Raw genomic sequence first — 21,123 nt, 5'->3', positions numbered from 1 at the left:
GATGATTTCTGAGACTGCAATTGGATTCTGCCTGTACTCCTGATGAACTTGTGGACCAGATAACACTATCAATTTGGTTGAGGAGGACGAGATTTCCATCGCCTGTCCTTTAACATACCAGATGAATTTATAAGTGGGATTGTCTTTGTTGGCTTCCCAAACGACTATTTTAGTTAGAATTATTAGGGCTGAAAAATCTTAGTTCAAAGGTCTCATTTTCTGAAAATAAGGGCAATGGCTTGATTTCGATTTATGATGTCAGTTGCAATGGAGATTTGTGAGAATGCATGGAATAAGTAAATAAAGAAGGGAAGGCCCTTCATTGATTCTTTCATCTCTCTTTCTGGCTTGCCAACAACTCTAGTTGTCTTGTAAACAAGACAAGACTGAAACCACCAATCTCCAATCTTATTCAAAAAAGTGAAATTGCAGTAGCATATGAAATTGTCACCAAATCAAACAAGGGTCAATAGAAGAAAATTTGGATCTGAATGATAGGAAATAAACTATGAAAAATGATAATTGGAGCAAAAAAATAAATCTCTCTCACATGCATAAACACGCAGAGAGAGAGAGAGAGAGAGAGTGAGGAGAAATTTTCGATCGTCAAAATTTGGTTACTAATCATAGTAAGATTGACGTTAGTCACATGGGAGACGAATGGTTAGGGTATTGCAAGGATTTTGGGGGAAACAGTGTTTTTTCAAAGTGATGAGAAGAAACCTGATGTGGCAAGATAATGACGTAGCATAAAATCTCAAGATATGCGCTTAACATTGAATGGCCACCACACTCATTCGAATACTTGTCTCTCACGGACGATCATGGGAGAGCCGGACTCTTATTTTAATACATGATCTAAATTAAATATGATTATATATTTTCTAATAAAACCCATTTTATTATAATATATATATATATATATATCTCGTCCTCAATCTGAGATTTGAAATCATGTGCCGCCTACGCTTTGATTTGGCTACTATTATTTCCAGACCCACCAACCAACCCAAATAATCAATTGTAGAAGATGAAGCACAGATTTGATCCAATAACTTATCAGGCCAGATCTCAAATTTGGATCCAAATCTGATCCAATAACAATTGTATTGGGTCCCGGATCAAATCCAATTTCAGTAACAGAAAATGTACATATATATATATATATATATATATACCTGGTTTATTTAAATAAATAAAAAAACATATAAGTTATATACTGCACGTGTATCATTGGATCAAGTCCCATTCTAAAACCAATCCGATAAGATATCAGGTTTGATCCTTATTGGATTGTGTTTTATCAAAATCACAAATCCCCAATCCAGTCCTTATGTTATTGAATTGGAACGGATTGCTATTCAGGTCCAATCCGATCCATTGAAAGATCCATGACAATCTGGTTAGTATTCTTGTCAGATACAGATCCAATTCAATATCTTTTATTGGATCAGCTTATTCACAGATCCCAACACCTTTCTCCAAACCAGATCCATTTATCCAATCCACTAAAGACATACATTAAATATTTAATCAGTCAAATACATTAAAGGAATCAAGTTGTCATGAATAATAAATAATTAATCCGATATCTTAATGATTGGATACTTGTTGGATCACATCCTTCGTCCGTCCGTCCTTCCTTCCTTATTGAATCCGAACAACATCACACTCAGGTCTGACTTGATATCCCTAGTGATATCTGCACAAAATGAAAATTTCCCAGAGAACATGAAAGCACGAAAGAGAAGGAAATGGAAATGAAGACTCCTTAAAGCAACAACATAATGATAGCTTACTTTTTTTATTGATCTCTTATCTTCGTCTACTTTGAAACAAAGTTTTACCTACAAATCCCATAAAGAAGCTTTTGTGCTAATAATTTATAGTTGCCTTGATTGCATCCAAGATCTGAACTCAAAGGAGATAACATCTCATATTTAATAAGATAGCTTTTGCACATAAATATGCCAATTACAATTTAAAACCAACTGACCTTATTCTTGGTAGGCATATAAAAAGGCTCGAAAACAAGAGGGAAGGGAGTGTCGAGACCGCATATTCTGGCTACAGGTGCTTCTAGCTGCAAAAATCCTTCTTCAATTTTCATTTTGTATGAGAGCATCAACACAACAATGAATAAAAAAGAATCACATAAATAAGCATGGAAACGATCACAATATTGAATGTAGCCATATAGTGGCAACCCATTGTAGAACCGCATTTTTCTACAACCAATCAAACTTAAAAATATTATATTTTTAGTTGCCAGCGAGTTTTTCTATTCCACCTTCTTTGGGGTTTCTAGGTTCTCTAACTATACTGACGCCAACTAATCAGGATTTCTAGGCAATCTTCACAGCCTAAAAGCTTGATTCTACGTTTATTTTTAATGAATAGTTTACATGCTTGATAACAGGATTGAACCCGTTATATCTCAAAGATTGGGTAAAACAGACTTCAATTCTCCTATCTAACTTCTACACATTTTTGGCTTATTTAGATTGCATTTCTCATCTCTGTTCAAAACTACGTATTTTAAACAGTTAAGAAGTTAGTGTTTACCCTCAAGAAGCAACGTTCAGCTATAGAAGCAGAGATTTCAGCGCCAAATCCTCCAGTCACCGGAGCTTCATGACTAACCTACAGATGGGATATCAGACAAGCCACTTAGAAATGCAATAACTGGTTTTGCGAAACAAGCCCTTAATGTAGAGAATTTACTCACAAGTAGCTTTCCAGTCTTCCGGACAGAGGCTTCTACTGTTTCCTTGTCCCAAGGTATCAACGTTCTTAGGTCTATCAGTTCACAAGAAATTCCATCCTGCAAAATTTCGTGGGTCAAATGGGAATTTTATCAATTCAAGGTCAAATACCAATTATTACATCTTTAGAAAGTACCTTTTCAGCGTCGGCACAGGCCTGTTCCATGAGAGCAAGCTGAGCTCCCCATCCCACAAGTGTTATGTCACTACCTTCACGAATAACCTGACAGGATTCGGGATGTAATTAATTTCTTAAAATTCAGAATGGTTAATCTGATAATATATCTTGCAATTTTTTTTTTCCATACTTCTGCCTGGGATAAAGGCAACATATAGTCATGCTCAGGAACCTCTTCTACTGCCAAACGATAAAGCCACTGAAATTCCGAAAGACATAAAACCAATTAAAAAAATTTATAGTGTTATTCAATTTTTGGGTTACATGATTAATGTATTTTTATGGTGAAAACATCCAATACCTTTGGTTCAAAGAAGACTATGGGGTTTGGGTCACGTATGCAAGCCAATAACAATCCTTTTGCTTGTTGTGGACTTCGAGGGATGACCACCTATTACAACAACCAACGTAGTGAAAAATTCTATGCTCGCAGAGAAAGGATGAAGAAATTCAGCTAATCAAGTTCCCTCACTACAATGTGTGAAAATCAGTTCTGATGTCTAATTTGATCTGTTGCATGGGTTCTTCTAAACAGGGGAAGTACCAAAATCAGGCATGTGTCAGACTCGGACAATCCACAGACTCCGGTGGTGGCACTTCAAAGCCCATCGGAGAAAGATGGGTTTATCTTTTAGGCAAGCGAGTTGTTTCTATAAATATTGAGTCACAACTTATAAAACTATATTACTATTCTTTGTTACACTTATAGTTATAAATGACCAACTATTAAGGGCATAATACGGATTTTTAATCAAAAAAATCAAATTCATATTTAAGTAATCGGGAACTTCCTAACAGGTGCATTTCATTGAGAGGCCTTGAAAAACCTCAAGAAAAAAAAAAAAAAAAATTGTTGGGAGAGAAAGAAAGACATGGGTCAACACCATTGGGTGGAGAATGTAGCTAGACGAGAAAGAAAGAGACACGTGCCTTTACATAGTAATAAGGGGGGACTTTGTTTTGTGAGAAATGAAAACCTGAAATGCTTTCACTTACATTATAGTTCAAGATATCAAAATTATGCTAGTTTGGGATGATAGGCTGAAAATTTGCTTGATAAAAATATCTTGCTGAGGCCACAAATTCTAGTTTCCGGCTTAGTGAATCCAACACTCCATACCCATTTTGGGAATCTGGTTTATGAGATGTAGAACCCATCTCTTGCCTTTCTATGATTTTAGATCAACCCAGAGATCGTAATGAACGAAAAGGCCTAGAACAAGTACAAAAAATTCTGGGGTTGGAAAAATTACCTTAAGACCTGGAACATGACAGAAGAAAGCCTCGGGTGATTGTGAGTGATAATGCCCACCATGGCCCACAGCTCCATAAGGAGTCCGTATCGTTAAACCTAAGAAGATACAAGCATTAACAAGATAAGTAGCAAAAAAATCAACTATGGTGTTGTAGAGCATAAAGAAGCAGTACCTCCACAATTGAATTGATTCCCACTCCGGTATCTAAACTTCGCGGCTTCATTGACAATCTAAAGAGTAGAAATTATGTCAACAAGATGCAAAAAATGTGTGGGCATGAAAGAATTCAGTTTCAGAGAGCATGCCTGATCAAAAGCCGGAAAAATATAATCTGCAAACTGAATTTCAGCAATAGCTCGATTTCCCTATCATGTTAAATAAAACCCAAAACTTAAAAACCAATACAAGAAAGATATAAAAATGTAGTATGGAAGTTTTACAGAAAAATCTAATATAACATATAAGCAACATGCACAAACACACCATTGCCGCAAGACCGATACCAAATCCAACAATACCCTGCATACACAGAGAAGCCAGATTGAAATTTATCAAATGCATCAACCTAAAGAGAAACACATTACCACAAAATTATAAAAATAAAAATAAAAAAGTTAATATAGAAATAAATGGATACGTCCCAAGTTTTTGGTAACACTTTAGGTGCCTTTGGGTTATTGCTAATGATACCATTACAAGTCACCTTTCAAGCTATATATTTTATCTAATCCTCTTCTCATAGCCAAGGTTCAAAGTATCGTCTTGAGGCAATGTCTCCATTAGGAGAAAAACCAAGACCGTCTCGAACAAGCCACTTTGAGACAATACAAAACCTCAAAGCATGACTAGAATTACTGCAAAAGTGCACTTCTTTAAACAACAAAAGCTAATGAGGTCATACAGTACCTGTTCGCAAAGAGGTGTATTAAAAACCCTGTTTTTACCAAATCGATCTGTCAATCCTGTTGTGCACCGGAAAACCCCACCAAAGCTTACATCTTCTCCAAATACATAAGCACTGAAAAAAGAAAAATTCTTTAATTTTAATTTACAAGAAGATGTCAACATTGAATATCCATGTGAACTATATTATCTAATCATTTCCAATTAGTGACTTCAAGAACAAATTATATCCCATCTCAACTGGCTATGAACGATGTGCTGAAAAAGACCAAGTTCACTTTATTTTGAAGGTATTACTACAAGAGAGAATCTGAAAGATGGTTGTAACCAGTTGGTTGATCACTTTATATCATAAAAAAATCTCCATTTTATTTTTCAACGCTGTATACACCTTGATAACCCATGTAGTAAGGTTGTTAGATCTTGGTGATAAAATGACAATCAAATGGCTGAGTGGGTTGGTTTAGATCATTGTTGAGCTCACATCTCAACGCTTTATAATTCATTCAATGTATATGTAAGCATTTTCTTTTAAGCATCCAGAAACCACAATACCCAATTCTTGGTGAATGTAGAAAAGAAAACCACTCCAATATATATATATATAGCAATGGCTATGGTGCTAAGATTGGGTTCTTGCTACAATCAGTTAAGGAAAGACGATTCCTACAAGATAATTTCAACCTCAATAAAGTTGTATCTTTGATAGCTGAATCCCTTCTTAAGATGAACTAGAATGTTAACAACTATTACACAGTTGAAATCCATCACAATTCAATTAAAGCTGGCATTGGGATTCCACAAATTTTTGGTCTCTAAATCCAACACCCATTTATGGATTATGGGTTTTACCAAAACATGGTTTTGAATTCAGATAGAAAAATAAAATCCATCAGAAAATAAACCACTATAAAGCTGTACAGAAGTTCTAGAGAAACTACATTTAGGAAAAAGAAAATCCCATTTTTTTACATCAGGATTTATGGAAAAATCCCACGTGGTTATAAGTATAAAGTTAGTAAACCAAACAAACCCCAATTGAAAACGCGATTAAAACTCTGCAAATTCGTCATGTAATTTCAAACTACGACAAAACCATTAACGAATAAAAGAAAATATGATCTGGGTTTTTCTTAGAAAGATGGGACAACGTACCGAGGATCGGTTTCAAGCGCTATATGAAGTGCCTGATTAATTGCAGAGAAAAGATTTAGATTTTTCCCACTTTGTTGGAGTTTCTGTTCATCGCATGAGGTTGAGAAACCTCTCCTTGAAATAGAAACCCATCTTCCCAATCTCCTCAATGAATTCGCCATTAGAATCACACAGTAACAAGCAATAAAATCGAGTAGTGTGGAAGTGAGGATTCAGAAGATAACAAAAGCAAAATTTGATTTTGAAGCTGTTACGTTACTTACTAGGATAAGTTTTGCACGTGGAGTGATTAACACAAAACACTGATAAACAACAAAGATTCAATTTTGCACAATGACTTTTACTTATAACACACCAGTTTGAATTTCAAAAAGATTAGAGACTTATAAGTAAAATTTGGTGTGCCAATAGGATGATCTCTCGTAAATGAAGGTGACTATTACTTTCACCTAGGGTTGTTAATTTTCCCGTGAGTTAGTGGGCTTGAGGTGAGCTTAATCGTGGTTGAGCCATGTCGGTCTCTCCAACCCAATTTTTAAACAGATTGTGTCTGGATTAAGAACAACAACTTATTTAACTTGTTCAAATCCATTCAATTATTTTGTCATTGACGCGTTGTTATATTAATTCACATGTAATTCAACTCATTTAAATCATGAAACATAGGATGTATTTTAAATATCAATAACTATTTAAGAAAGTTTAAAACACTTTCCTTACTTGAGTTAGTAAGGGAAGTTTCACGATCTCATCACCTTGTTTCATCTAAAAACATGATCTAATGCCGCAGGGACGTGGAGGAAAAAATTCTTAGAACTTAAAAAAAAAATAATAATAATAATAATAATTATTATTATTATTATTATTTTTGATGACGAAAGGTATTCGGGCTAGTTTGCGTGCACCAGACAAATCTCTACGCCCCGCATTCAAGCTTTATCCAACTTAAGTGAAATAGTACGTGGCCACCAAGATTTTTTATGAGTAGTGGGATTCGAACTTGAGATCAAAGAAGGAGCAGACTCCTTGACCCCAAGTCGGTACCATTCAACCACCCTCTTGGTGGTTAATAATTATTATTTTCACTTTGAATTTTAAATTCTAATATTTTGTAATGTTTTATTTTCAAAATCTTGGATCAAGTAAAAAAAATTATTATTATTATTATTATTTTGAATATAAATTTTTCAATGAAATCTAAAAGATATGTGACATTGTAATTGTATGACTTGGAATGATTTTACGAAGGATTGATAATTTGAAAAATAGTACGGAATTCATTCATTAAGAATATATAACTTATTTCATGATAATCATGTTATGCTGCACCATCATCTACTTTAACTCGTGTATTGGAAACCAAAATTAAAATACCTACATCACGATCACGTGCCGTGCGTGTGAGAAAGTGAGAGGTGGGACCTACCTTAGATTGATTCTATTGATAATGCTTTGTCTACCGACAGAAAACGAGAGCCATAAAGGCCCATTGGAGTCACGCTTTTGTTATCTGTTTTACTCTCTTTTTTTGAGTTTAAAATATTTTTGGTTTTCCCTTTTCCTTTCCCTTTCTAGGTGTGTATGGCGTTCCGTCGGAATGTGTCAGATTCCGGTGGCTTACCATCAGAATGTCCTCCGGAGATGATCATTTCTCCGGATTGCTCTAAGCCTGCTTCTCTAGACGACCTTTTCTCCTCTCAGAATATGGTGTGTGTGTGTGTGTGTGTGTGTGTGTGTGTCTTTTCTTGGCATTTCAACTCATGGGTTTTGGTTCAACTTCTATCTCTTTGCTTCCATTTAATTTTTAGTTTTTTATTTTGGGTATATTATCTCATATTTTTGTCTCAATTTTCTACAATTTTTTATCTTCTAATGGGTGGTTTTATGTGATTTCTTTTGTCAAATAATAATACTTTTAATGCAGGATGAAGATGTTAGCTTAGAATGGCTATCAATATTTGTCGAGGATTGCTTATCAAGCACTGGAAACTGCATCCCATCACTTAGTACTCATCTCCAAAACAACCCAATCTCACAATCCTCAAAACCATCACAAAAACCCCATCAATACCCATCTTCTCTACAAGAATTTTCAATCCCAAGTAAGGCCAGAAGCAAAAGAAAAAGACCCTCAGCAACACAATCATCAACCCCATTAACCAATTTCTCTCAATTACACATGCAAGACCAACACCTCCATCTGACCACATCAGACCCTCCTTTACTCCACCAAACTTATTGGTTAGCTGATAGTGAGCTTATCTTACCCAAAAAGGAGAACAACTCTAGTGGAGAAGATGAAGAAGAAAAGAGTAAAGCAGAGGAGAAGAAGATGGGAGAGGAAAATTCGGGCAGCTTGGAGGGTAGTGTTGGGCAGCCAAGGAGGTGCACTCATTGTCTTTCACAAAGAACACCACAATGGAGGGCTGGACCATTGGGTCGAAAAACCTTGTGTAATGCATGTGGGGTAAGGTTCAAGTCGGGCAGGTTGCTGCCCGAGTATAGGCCAGCCAAGAGTCCTACTTTTGTTAGCTATAAGCATTCTAATTCCCACAAGAAAGTGATGGAGATGAGAATGTCAATTCCCTCATCTTTCACTACTGAGTAATTTCATTTTTCCATGTAAATTGTAGGAGAAATTCAAATTCCCATTATATATATAATGTAGTTAAAGCACTTTTTTTTTTTTTACCCTTCAATTTTATTTCTATTTGTTTGGTAAACAAGGTAATAACCATGGACCTTATGAATCAAATAATGGAATGGTGGTTGGCAAGCCTCTCTGATGTAATGACTTATCCATTTAAGTTTACATGTTGAAGCCAAGGAATCATCGTGGGGTGGGGCCAAAAGTTTGTGGGGTCAATTGCTCGAAGAAGTCTTCAAGATATATTATACATTCGAATAATGCTGAAGTGACGTCAAGACTGTATCTCATATTGCTCAAAAGTAAAAAAGTATCTATGGTTCCTATACACTTTCACGTATAATATGAGATATAATCTTGAGGTCGTTCAAGCACAAGAATGACACAAATGTGACAAAAATGATGTTGTGGCGCGCACATAATCGTAAATCCTTTTTACTTGTATCTCGCAGAAAAGCATCTACTGTAATATGCACGACACCGCATCATTTTGTCACCCCAACCCCACTCACTCTCTCTCTCTCTCTCTTTATATATATGGGTTCAGCAACAAACATTTTTCAAAACATCGGTTAGAGGTTTTGGAATGGGCTGATTTTTGGTGATGATGATCTCTACGGTGAGGAGATCATCCTCACCAAAAATCAACCCATTCCAAAACTTCTAGCCCAGTTTACAAGTTGAAAAATTGTGGACCGTCCATTTTTTGTAAATCATTTTTGATGGGGTTAGAAGTTTTGGAATGGGCTGATTTTTTGTGATGATGATCTCCTCACCGTAGAGATCATCCTCACCAAAAATCAGCCAATTCCAAAACCTCTAACCCATGTTTTGAAAAATGTTTTGCAAAAAGTTTGCTAAAAAGTTTGCCCTTGAACGCTACCCATATATATATATATATATATAGGGTCAGGTTCAAACGACAACCATTTCAACACACAAATAGACAACGTGTTTTGTCTTATATGGGCAAAAATATTTGGAATGGGCTGATTTTTTGTGAGGATAATCTCTGTGGTGAGGAGATCATCCTTGCCAAAAATCAGCTCATTATGAAACTTCTAGACCGTCCAATTTTTGTTAAAAAATTATAGACCGTCCAATTTTTGTAAATCAATTTTGATGGGGTTACAAGTTTTGGAATGTGATGATTTTTTGCCAGGATGATCCCCTCATCACAGAGATCATCCTCACAAAAAATCAGCCCATTCCAAACATTTTTACCCATATAAGACAAACATGTTGTCTATATGTGTGTCGCAATGTGTGTTGCAGGAACCCGACCCATATATATATATATATATATATACAAACAAACACACTCAAGTTTCCTCTTGAGATAATACATATTACATAGTGTAACTCAAAAACTCAACTAACATGTATCCTCCAAGAATTGTAGATTTTTTCCAGTGGGATACACAACTGTACATCCCCTTAAAACATGTATAGTTATGTATCCTGATGAAACAAATCTATTATGAAAGTGTTATTAAAATGGTATTATTAAATTATGTTACGATAATTTTTATAATCTTGAGAACTGCTATTAGTAGACCAAACTTTACTTAACACACCAAATCATCAAATTATACATTACACACCAAACATGACGAAAGAGACACCAAAGTCATTTCCTAGGACTTTTTAGAAAAAAGCTTCATAGACAAACTTGAGAAAAGAAACCTTAAAGAGATAGGGAGGGAACAAGAGAAAGGAAATGAGGTATAGTGAGTGGGACAAAAACGAGAGGTTAAATTTCAAATTATTAGCTAGCAAGCCAATAATATATATATATTAATTATTAGAGTCATGATAATCTGATTACCCCACGTGGCACACTCAATTGACTCTCTTGACGTTACAAGTTCATGAATCATAGATTTGTACGTCCCTAGATAAATGATTCCCTCGGGTACAGATCTATGATTCCAAACTTGTTACGCGTCAGGAGAGTCCATTGAGTGTGCTAGGTGGGGTAGTATTATCACGATTCATATTATTATTAAAAATGTTATTTAGTTATATTTATTTGAATGAGTGGAGTTATTATAATGATTTTAAATTTGAAGAAAACAAAATCTGAGTTTTAAATTTCAAATTCAAAATGAATCTTTATATATTCTTTTATATCATGATCTATAATATGCACTGTAGGTCCCACCTTTATTTTGAAAGATTTTGTTGTGGGTGTTTCTAGATATCATTTGAAATTCATGGAAACTGACCCAAAAAATATAGTTTTTTTTTTTTTTTTTTAAACTTCAGATTAGATTGTGAACTTTGTTTTATTTAATCGATTTTAATTATATTTTCCACTCTTTAATTTAATAAGATAAGAAAGACAGAGACCAGAGACATGTATTCTGCAAACTGGCATGGACGCACTTTTTTCTATGTTTCGCAGAGAAATGGAGAGCTGTTCTTAGATTCTCACTCTTCTTCAGTTAGATTGACTAAAATACCCTGTTATATCTCCAAAGAAATTTAATGCTTGTTTTTAGGGATCTGAGATCATCTGTGTTTTCAAAAGGAAACCCTTTCCTTACTAACATAGTAAGATTTTGAGTCTTACCAAGGGTCGTTTTGTCCAAATGGATTCCCACATCAGAAATCTAACGCAACTCTTTAAGTTTAATTATAAAACTCATATAAAGAAAATCAATTTTTTCCATTTCTTTTCTTTTAAACTCGATACAAGGATTTGAAAATGGACGACTTTCACATAAGTCCCAAATTCAATGGTGAAAATTAACTTTTTTTTATTTTATTTTCTAAATTCTAAAACATGGGACCATGTTTTTGAATGCCAAGAGGTGCCCCCAAGGACCCTTAGTAAGATTATGGGGACTCATTTTCAAACTTATTTTATCTCTTTGACCCAAGTCTACTCTACAAGAGTGATGGAAATGACCTAAATGTGCTAATCTTTAATCTTTAGCCAAAATCCCTTGATTTTTCTTTGAAAATCCCGTCATCTTCAAATTATTCAACATCTACCGTAAATTATGCTTAGCCTATGCAATCTGATCTTCACTCCATCATCTTCAAACTCTTGTAGAAAATCATCGATTTTTTTTACCTAAAAATTCATCACCGTTTAATTCTCCAAAATTCTATCTAGTTCTTGGGTTTTGAAGCCTAAAGAAAATAATATTGTAGAAGATGAGGGGGAAAAAAAAAATCTTGCCTTAGAGATTGGAGATGAAGGATATTGGTGAGAAAGATTAAGTTTTTCTCCTAATATAAATTGAAGATGAGTGTATTTAAATAATTTGTTGTTAGTTTAGAAGACCAAGGGTCAAAGGGAAGCCTATCATCCATTTGAATGGCAAATACCCACCAAAACATGGGTATGGAAGGGGTTTGTCTAAGTCATCCTCTTCTTTAGGTCACATTGAATTATTTGGCCGCATTGATTAGGCCCGTTAAAATGGGTTGAAAGAGGACCAGCTTCCAACTTCTTGAAGGATTTGGTAAGAAAATTGAACTTTCAAATGTGTATTATTTTGTGGGGACAAATAAAAGTGGAAAAAGAAATTGTGAAGGTAATAGTAGCAGATTTTTTTTTTACTGCTAATATCTGTCACAATATCTCATTAATCTATAGACTTTGAAAATTATTGTGGGGGCAAGTGCCCCCACTACAAATCCACTCCTACTTACAGTAAGTCGAAATAACACATGAAGTACCATTGTAAGTTTTGAAAATCATAGATAATAGATTTTCCTCAAGCATATAATATTCGTATACTGAGAAAAACCATCATTTTATTTCTATACACTCTCAGGGCTACTTCAAGTATAATTTCAAGTCCCTTTAGCATTTTTCTAAGAAAAATTAGGTGATTATTGGGTGGGTTCATAAAATCACATTGTCCATGAATTAATGAAGTGACCCCACTACACCCATTTAGGACATTAGAAATTAAATGGTATGGATTAAGGAGTTGGCTATCTACCCATATGGTATTAGCTTGGTTGGTTGAGATGAGCGATTACGCGCAAGAAAACGTCTTTTGAAATGGTCTCAACAACTAGATCGTAACGAGGAATCAAAATAATGGATTCTAAACAAGACAGGCATAAGGGGTTAGAGATTACTCAGTATGTCGAAGGATTATGCAGGAAGTCGTCATTAAAAAAAAAAAACTATTTATGATATTTAATTAGGAAATATCAGTTGTGAACCAATTTTTATTATGTGACCCTTTTGGTAAAATAAGAGTAAAAAGTTTATAATTACAGTAGTACTAAAGGATTGGATTGCCATTCTCCTTAAAAAGGGTGTTTTAGTAATTTTACTATGAAAAAAATTGGGGAAATTTTGGGTCCTTGGGCAATGGGCACAAGATTCCAAGCTATGAATTTAACCTATGAAATAAAGTGAAAAATTAAATACATTTATTCAAAATAAAAACAAATATTTATTGAAAGAATAAACAGGTAAGTTGCTTGTAAGAATAAAACATCTATCTTTTTTAAGGCTGTGTGCATGACAGAAGAGCAATTCCACCTCTCTCACCATAAGTCCATACAAAATAATATTGTTCTTTAAATAAATAGTTAACAAAGAAAATCTTAGAGCATTTTTAATTTTGAAAAAAAAAAAAAAAATCAATAATTTTAGTATCCAACACCAATAAAATCATGCCACGTGTACATAACAAGTCTAAAGAACCCCACCTAATAGTTGCCGACACTTCTGCCTTTCATGTGCCTCACATGACATGCATGTTGTGCACAGGTTGAATGGTTGATCAAGTCCATATTGGTGGTTGATTTTATGAAGTTATAGGTTTCATCTAATAGAATAAGTGTGGTCAATGGATCGGATTTGGATTGAATTAATCTGGAATTATCTGGTTAGAGTTCGATTGTGTCCATATCTGATCCAATAACTTATTAGATTCGGTCTTTATTGCATTTGATACTTTCAAATCAGATTAATGTTGGGCCGTCGACAATTGATTGAGATGATTTGGATATGTTCAACACAAACTTATTATAACTTCAGATAGAAAGAATATACAAGTTGAAAATTCTAAAAAAATGAGAAAAGTTAAAAAATAAATAAATAATACAAGTGAATATGAGAAGATTTTCAATAATAGAAGACATGATTTTGGACAAAATTGAATCGAGAAATAAAATGTTTTTAAAGACATGGTTAATTCTTTACCCTAATTTGTAGGTCCTACGCTTGAATAGAGGAGGGTTGCGTCAGATTGACGATCCATGTAAAATATCTGTCATTCTTAAGCATGAGTCCCCATCATTAGTTTATGTTAGGAGGTCGACGACATGATCCGACATTATGGAATGGAGGAACAAAATTCATTCAGCCAATCCCTAACCCTTGGGGCAAGACTTGATGGTTAGTATTTATGAATTTATTTGAGATTCTACTTCTTTTTCTTACAAGAGAAAAGATGGGTCAGATCACATTCAAAGGAGAGAGAGAGAGTTGCTATGGAACTTGGGATAAGGCTTGTAGTTTTGGTGGCATTGAGGTGTGCATTATTGAGGTTATTTTAGTCTATGATTATATTTATGTCTGCCTCATGAGAAAGGGTCCCACCAGAACAAATTATTTTCTTTTTGAAATTTGGATAGGGAGATGGAGAAAATTATGAACAAAGTCATTAAAGGGAGGGAGTTCTTACTGAGCTTTCACACACAAGGATTTTTCTTCTTCTCCTAAGGAAAAGAGGTTGGACAAATTGTGGGTAAAGGCATTAAATTGGAAAAAGAGATAAAACCATTTAGTGGGACCATGAATGTTTCATAACAAGTGGGGATATTAGATAGAAATAATACTACAGTTCTATATGAAATTTAGATTAATATTCTTTTATCTTTTAAATATTTTCTTTTGAATTTTCAAAATGAGTCCATATTGTATGCACCCAGGGTGGAGGATTGAAATCCTATTCCCAAACCTCAATGGGAGCGGATCCTCCATAGCGTGCTTTTTGACGACTAGGAGTGTGCCATGTTAACTAGATACAAAAAGTACACTGTAGAAAATTTGTTGAACATTGGAGGTTTAGTGACCGTCAGCTTTCCAAGTGTTTGGATCTTGTAAAAAAAAAATCTGATTTATTTTTTTGTTAAATCAGATTTACAACATTAACAATAGAGAGTTGTGGTTTTGATTTTTTTTTTCTTAATGTGATACTATCTATCATAGATAAAGCGTTACAAGAAAAGATTGCTACTAACGATTTGCTCCCCACCTCAATACATGCCAGTAATAATTCAAGAAAATTTTAATAAGAGATGTTTTAGGTATTAATTCCTTGAATTGCACTCTTTTCAAAATTGTAAATATTTATTTGTAAGTTAATGTTTTGAGATTTGTAAACTTTCACATGGGACTTAAAGAAAAATATTTTATTTTAAACATATTTCATAAAAATAGAATTTTTTTTAGGAAATATACTCCCAAAGAAAATTGTAATAAAGGGTTAATAAAATGCAAGACCTGGATTTTTTTTTTTGTTTAATGGGATCAAGGATGGATTTGGGAATACTATATAACCACAATTTTGCCAAAAATTATGTACTCTAAATCTGCCATTTCAGGAAATCTCTCTTCTGACTCAAAATTGTGCCATTTTGTGAAATCTCTCTTTTGATTCAAAATCGTGGTGTAATGTGCATCCCTCTGTTCTGATTACGGAATAAATGAAATAAATCAAAAAATGGATTTTCCTTCAAGAATGAAATCTTATTCGACTCATCACTCCGAACCAAAGAGATGCTCTTAAATCTCGATAATAATTTGGATGAGACACCATAAGGCTTTGGACTATAGACCGGAAACTCTATAGTAGAGCAGAATCATCAATGGTCGAAATTAAATCAATTATTCTTAGAAGAAAAAAAAACTGCATTAGATTCAATGCGCCTTAATAAAGAAGTTTGTTTTCTCTCTTGCCATGGGTTTGTTGAAACAGATCAACAAAAATAAAGAACATAAAACACCCAGATAACTCAACTCTTCCAATCCTTCCTCCCCTGGTTGATGTTCTACTTCTATTACAGATGCAAAATCTCACCATATTTACAAAAGGTGAAGAGAGAGCCAATAAAAGAGAGAAAAAGGAGGGGGAAATCACATTTGAAAAAAAAAAAACAAAAAACTCTAAACCCAAAACCCCAAGAGATGGGAACTGTAAGGAGAGAGATTCACTATTAAGAATAAAGAAAAAAAGCTAACACAAGATCCTAATGCAAGGGAGGGAAGAAGGCTTCCAGGAGTACTAAAAGGAAACCAGATAAGCCGCTAAATCCGCCTTGCTGACACTTCCAATAAAATAAAATAAAATGAGGGCCTTCCATTATTTTCGCCCATGTAAACTGATAATCACAAGCATAAACCTCTGATCGAACTCAAAGAAACAGGTCCTAGGCTGAAGTAGAGTAGCTGCTACTAGCCATTTGTAACCCCATTTTCACTCTTTTTCTGTCACTACAACTGGTTTATCATCCTTTAGAGCATCTCTATCTCTTACAATACTTACTTTCTCCTCAGACTCTTGCTTTTCCCTATTAACCTGAACTGCTTCTGGTTCCTTGACCAAAACTGAAGAATTCTCCAACGAATTTTGCAATCTTGGTTTACCATCTGTTCCTTCTCTCTCTTTTCCATCAAAGACAGAACCATCAGTGGGCTTTCCATCCCACACCTGCATTGGCAGAACACGGTTAGCTATAGCTGAACTGGCAAAGCATATAAAGTGCATAATATATCAAATTATAAACATGCATCTTAAAAACACACAATTTTATGTTAAAGAAGGCATGTCTTGCCTGTTTCTGAAATTGCTGCTTAGCCCTTTTTTCCTGGATTGTTTTCTCACGAGCCTCATAAAACCCAAAATCATCCAGTATGCATGTCTTGCTAGAATGCTCCTTGAATATTTTGAGCATTTGAAGCCCTTGTTCAAACTTTACCTGCAACAAAGTCATCCATTAAAATAAGACAAAAATAAGATGCAACAGATGAGTGCATGGTAGTCTGAACTCTAACACACCTCTTGGGTATCTCTACTGTTGGTCACGGGTTTATTGTCGTTGTTTTCAAGAGTGATGTGCTTCAACAAACTGTTGGGTACATCCTTTACAATGTGCCACTTCACTGGGAAGCAACCATTCCACTTGTCCTGTTGCCAGTATTCGACACTCTTGTTAAAATCAACTGGGCCCACCATCTCAGCAAGACCCACAAATTGTCCACTAGTGTTGACCTGAAAAACATAGTAAAAAAAGACTCCTTAAAATCAAGTAGATTATATTGTTTAAAACAAAACTAAAGGAAAAAATGTCTGCTAGTACTCACAGAAAAGAAGAGGAACACTGGGCAGTCCCCAGACGTCTCCTGAGCCTTCTGGTATCCAGCATCCAGATTCTTGTTGCCGTTTGGTGTGCTGGCCCAAACACTATACTTTATGCTCTTGTGGACATCATCCTCGCTATACGATTTTATAACGAAACATTTTGCATTCGTGTAGTTTTCAGGGAAGTCTTCTCTGTTATATTGTTCCCTGTCTGGAATCACACCTGAATTATCCTTGATATTCTGTCCCTTCACCGCTAAAGTGATGGGTGCAGACCCCATTTGGTTCTTGAATCCTCTGGCTCTTGGCCCTCTGTTCCTCTCATTCAACCCATCCATGTTTTCATTGCCATAGCTATAGAAACCATTGGATCGACCCCTTGTTTTGTAATTATTATCAACAGCCAACCATCTACGCCCACCATTAGTCCTAGAATCATAACCATTAGATCCAAAACCACCACCAGCTCTAGCAATGCTTCCATATTGACCATACATCTTGTTGTTTGGGTACATCCTGTTCATGAATCCAGATGTCGGCCTCTGTGGCCGCAATCCAAAAGAGATAAACAACTCCATAAGACACAATCAATGATATGTAATCTTTTAATAACATGAATGATAGAATCAGGATCCTATATGCTAGGGAAGCCAAAGCATTAATTACCATAAAAACCGGTAATGAGTATTGTACGTACCATGAAATTTTGATCCCTTCTAGGCTGAACATTGTTCATGTGTGAAAATGTGGAAGAGAAAGAGCTGCTTGTAGCAGGTCTAGGATGCTCAACGGATAAAGCTGGGCCATCTAACCATGGAACAGGTGACCACATCCCATCAAAACCAAATCCAGTATCCTGATAACCTGATGCAGGGATGCCACCTGGCAATATACCCCTTCCATAATTGGAAGGGAAATGGCTTGGTTTAAGTGGCATTGACCCATTGTTAGTGCTGTTGACACTCCCATTTGGGTTTCCATTAGCTGCTGCTACCATTGAAGAAGCTTGGACAGCGGCAGGGGCTTGGTTGGGAGTGTATAGCCCACTAGTTGGAGTTGTTGACTGGAAAAAATGAGTAGGATATTGGTAGTGCTGAGGTCCATACAACTGACCATCGTGTCCCATGGTGGGAACCGGGGAACTAGCCGGCGAGTATGCACCATAGGGTGCATAACTATACCCATGGGGATGATACACAAAAGATCCATTGTCTTCGTAAACTCCCTGTCAGAAAGTAATAATAAACCCATAAAAACCAATGCTTATGAAACTTGCAAATCACATCATGGAAAACAAGGGAAAGATTCAAGCATGTCTATCTAGTGCTTCGAAGGTGCCACCTTGGTTATGTGGTAAAGTCTATTTCTGATAAGAGTTAGGCTAGCCTGACTAACTTAGTAAGTTTTCAAATCTTAAGGGTCATTGGGCCCACATGGATCACCAAATGGGCAAAATCCAACACCACAGCCCTATAGATTTCATAAAAAAAACTCAGATTAAAAAAAAAAAACTGGGCTTGATTCAGGGCATTGAAAATGGATGGCCACCAAACTCCCAAATTTTAAATTAAACTTCAACGCTGAAAAGTAACTTAAAAAAAAAAAAAAAAAATTCCACTAAGTTCTTAGAATTTTGTTCTCTAGAGCCCTGTGGCATCAGTTCATATTTTTTTTGGATGCCACAAAGTAATGTGGTCACAAAATTTCCTTACCAACTTAGCAAGGAAAGTATTTCTCTACTGATAATACCACAGACCTGGGATCAAAATCCTAACTTCACATTTTCAAACCTATAAAATAAAGGGTTTCATAAAAACAAAAATAACAAAAAAGAACCACAATATGTTCACTCAATCATGTATTTCAATCTTAAGAGAAAACGGTCACACTATCTTCAAAAATATGCATTAAGGAGTATGGACAAAAACTTACAGCGGGCATCTCCACTCCATCTGTATTTATATAACTAGGGACACCATCCCACCCATTGGTCGACCCTTCATAACCTGAAAAATAAAAATTGGAAAATCTTCAGACTATAGACAGTTTCTGATAAAACTAAAGCCATGAATAATTCCAACCTATGTTAGTCCGAACTGATACGAACTGAACCAGTACATGGTAAGGTTTGGACTGAGTTCGTAAAATAAAGGTAACTACAAACCCACAGAATTTTGATTGGGTTTGGCAAACCAAAGCATGCCAATTCTCAACAATTTTTTAATTGGTTTGGTGAACCAAACCAATTTAGTAAAAAAAATATTCATTATTTATATTTAGAATTTGGATTATTAAATTAATTTGTTTCTATTTAACTCAATATTTTTTTAACATTATAATGGTACTTAATACTTGCATACTTGAATTAAATAAGCACAGGCAAACCAAGCAAGCGAGTCAATCTAGGGAACCAAAGCGAACTAAGAATCGAATTATCTATGTCTGCCCTAAAAATTGGGTTCATTATAGAGTGGCGAACCACGAACCCTAATTCGAACCGAGCGAACTGACGAACCAGGTAACATAGATGACAACTATACTGATTGCCCATAAAGATATTTGCGATTTTAATTATTTGAATCAACATACCAACCAATTACAACTAAATTTACTTTAACAAATCATGAACAATAATCACAACTACCAGGCTTACCTCTGTAATAATAAGGAGAAGATGGATATCCATTAGAAATATAGTACAAAGATGGGTCCGTGAATTCCTGCGGTTGAGGAGTTATGGAGAGCTCGTACGATTGGATTGGACTGTAAGCCCCGCCAGCGTCAACAGACCCATGTTGAATGGAAGAAGGCTGCATGAAAATCTAAAGGATGTTAAAATAACTTACATCAAAAGCTTTGGAAGCTAAGGTTCCTATTAAAAGAGACAAAATTGCTGAATAACCAATCACTTAATCAATAACAAGGTTGAATCAAACTGCAAAGTTACCTTCTTGGTGGCCTCAGGAACTTCAAGAGTATTGATCTGCGAATCAAGCGACAATTTCTGTAGCAAATCTGTAGCTTTTGCAAAAAATTCAGTTAAGGAAACAAAACCATCTAAGAATTTAAGACTGGTATACAGAAATTATTCATGAACTAAATCAAATCAAGAAGAACATGTAAACAACAAAGCTAATATCTTAATTCACATAAAATAAAATAATAAAGCAAATTGATCAAATCGTTGACCAAAACATGAATTATTATTAGATCTAAAAGCAACAACTTTTCTGCTAAATTGTTCTCTGTCTTTAAGAAATCCAAATAGAGTAAAAAGTAGAAGAAATAAGAAGAAAACCATAAGCCATCTTGAGAAACAAATCTGAACCCACGAATTTATGCATAAACCCTAACAAAACCCCCAAATTCAAGCAAGCAAAATCTAGAACAAAACAGATCAAAAACTAAAAGATAAATTCACACCCAGATGGCAAAAATCAACAAGGATACTGTCTGCAGGTTGAGTGACGATGGTAGTCATATCAGATATCTTCAGAGGAGGCTAGCAACACAAAACCCTAACTTTGTGGACTTGGACAGAGAGAGAGAGAGAGAGAGAGGGGGGGGCTTTAATGGTGAAAACTGAAAAAGGCGGTGAATAAGACAGGGCCACGGCTTCGTGTTCAAAACAGAAACTTCTTGCCCTTTTCCTACTTTGATTTGATTTGATTCTCTCTCTCCCTCCCTCTTAGAAACCCTAATCACAACAAAGGACATTTCTAGATTCCAATTATGGGATCAACTCTGATCTCTATAAAATTATTATTTATTTTTGCATCTCAGCCGTTAGATTGACCCTAAAGTGTCCAACATCGTACTTTAAAAAGTCCGTTCCACAATGGGCTTTGAGACACATCTAATGCTCTGCTATTGG

General features: G+C 35.2%; 3 protein-coding genes across 6 annotated transcripts; 1 reads left to right on the top strand and 2 right to left on the bottom strand.

Annotated features, from left to right (window-relative positions):
* Positions 1–1,476: 1,476 nt before the first annotated feature.
* Positions 1,477–6,516, bottom strand: LOC147385335 (branched-chain alpha-keto acid decarboxylase E1 beta subunit). 3 transcript variants are annotated; one of them, XR_015171712.1, is made up of 14 exons: positions 6,258–6,511; positions 5,106–5,217; positions 4,683–4,718; positions 4,505–4,564; positions 4,372–4,429; positions 4,197–4,294; positions 3,245–3,334; positions 3,074–3,142; positions 2,902–2,988; positions 2,729–2,824; positions 2,566–2,643; positions 1,997–2,083; positions 1,800–1,911; positions 1,477–1,702 (listed from the first exon to the last, which is right to left on the bottom strand). XR_015171712.1 is itself a non-coding variant. In XM_086422264.1 (13 exons), the coding sequence occupies exons 1-13, from the start codon at positions 6,416–6,418 to the stop codon at positions 1,876–1,878; spliced, it is 1,068 nt and encodes a 355-aa protein (XP_086278390.1). In that variant the 5' UTR covers positions 6,419–6,511; the 3' UTR covers positions 1,477–1,875. The 3 variants fall into 3 exon arrangements, 1 of the variants encoding a protein (XP_086278390.1); XM_086422264.1 differs by having other exon boundaries at positions 1,477–1,911; XR_015171713.1 differs by lacking the exons at positions 3,074–3,142; positions 3,245–3,334 and having other exon boundaries at positions 6,258–6,516.
* Positions 6,517–7,744: 1,228 nt separating this feature from the next.
* On the top strand, positions 7,745–8,933 carry LOC147385334 (GATA transcription factor 12-like). Its single transcript, XM_086424389.1, has 2 exons — positions 7,745–7,964; positions 8,182–8,933. The coding sequence occupies exons 1-2, from the start codon at positions 7,839–7,841 to the stop codon at positions 8,863–8,865; spliced, it is 810 nt and encodes a 269-aa protein (XP_086280515.1). The 5' UTR covers positions 7,745–7,838; the 3' UTR covers positions 8,866–8,933.
* Positions 8,934–15,899: 6,966 nt separating this feature from the next.
* On the bottom strand, positions 15,900–20,920 carry LOC147385333 (YTH domain-containing protein ECT4-like). 2 transcript variants are annotated; one of them, XM_086422936.1, is made up of 9 exons: positions 20,700–20,920; positions 20,197–20,270; positions 19,903–20,059; positions 19,182–19,255; positions 17,947–18,474; positions 17,252–17,791; positions 16,947–17,159; positions 16,723–16,866; positions 15,900–16,598 (listed from the first exon to the last, which is right to left on the bottom strand). In XM_086422936.1, the coding sequence occupies exons 1-9, from the start codon at positions 20,728–20,730 to the stop codon at positions 16,365–16,367; spliced, it is 1,995 nt and encodes a 664-aa protein (XP_086279062.1). In that variant the 5' UTR covers positions 20,731–20,920; the 3' UTR covers positions 15,900–16,364. The 2 variants fall into 2 exon arrangements, with proteins under 2 accessions (XP_086279062.1, XP_086279061.1); XM_086422935.1 differs by having other exon boundaries at positions 20,197–20,274; positions 20,701–20,920.
* Positions 20,921–21,123: the final 203 nt, after the last annotated feature.

This window comes from Akebia trifoliata, chromosome 14 (genome assembly GCF_017979445.1).
Source record: "Akebia trifoliata isolate Shusen 1 chromosome 14, ASM1797944v1, whole genome shotgun sequence".
In the NCBI taxonomy this organism is placed as follows: domain Eukaryota; kingdom Viridiplantae; phylum Streptophyta; class Magnoliopsida; order Ranunculales; family Lardizabalaceae; genus Akebia; species Akebia trifoliata.
The sequence above is the reverse complement of the archived record's forward strand: the minus strand, read 5'-3'. Positions and strand labels throughout refer to the sequence as shown.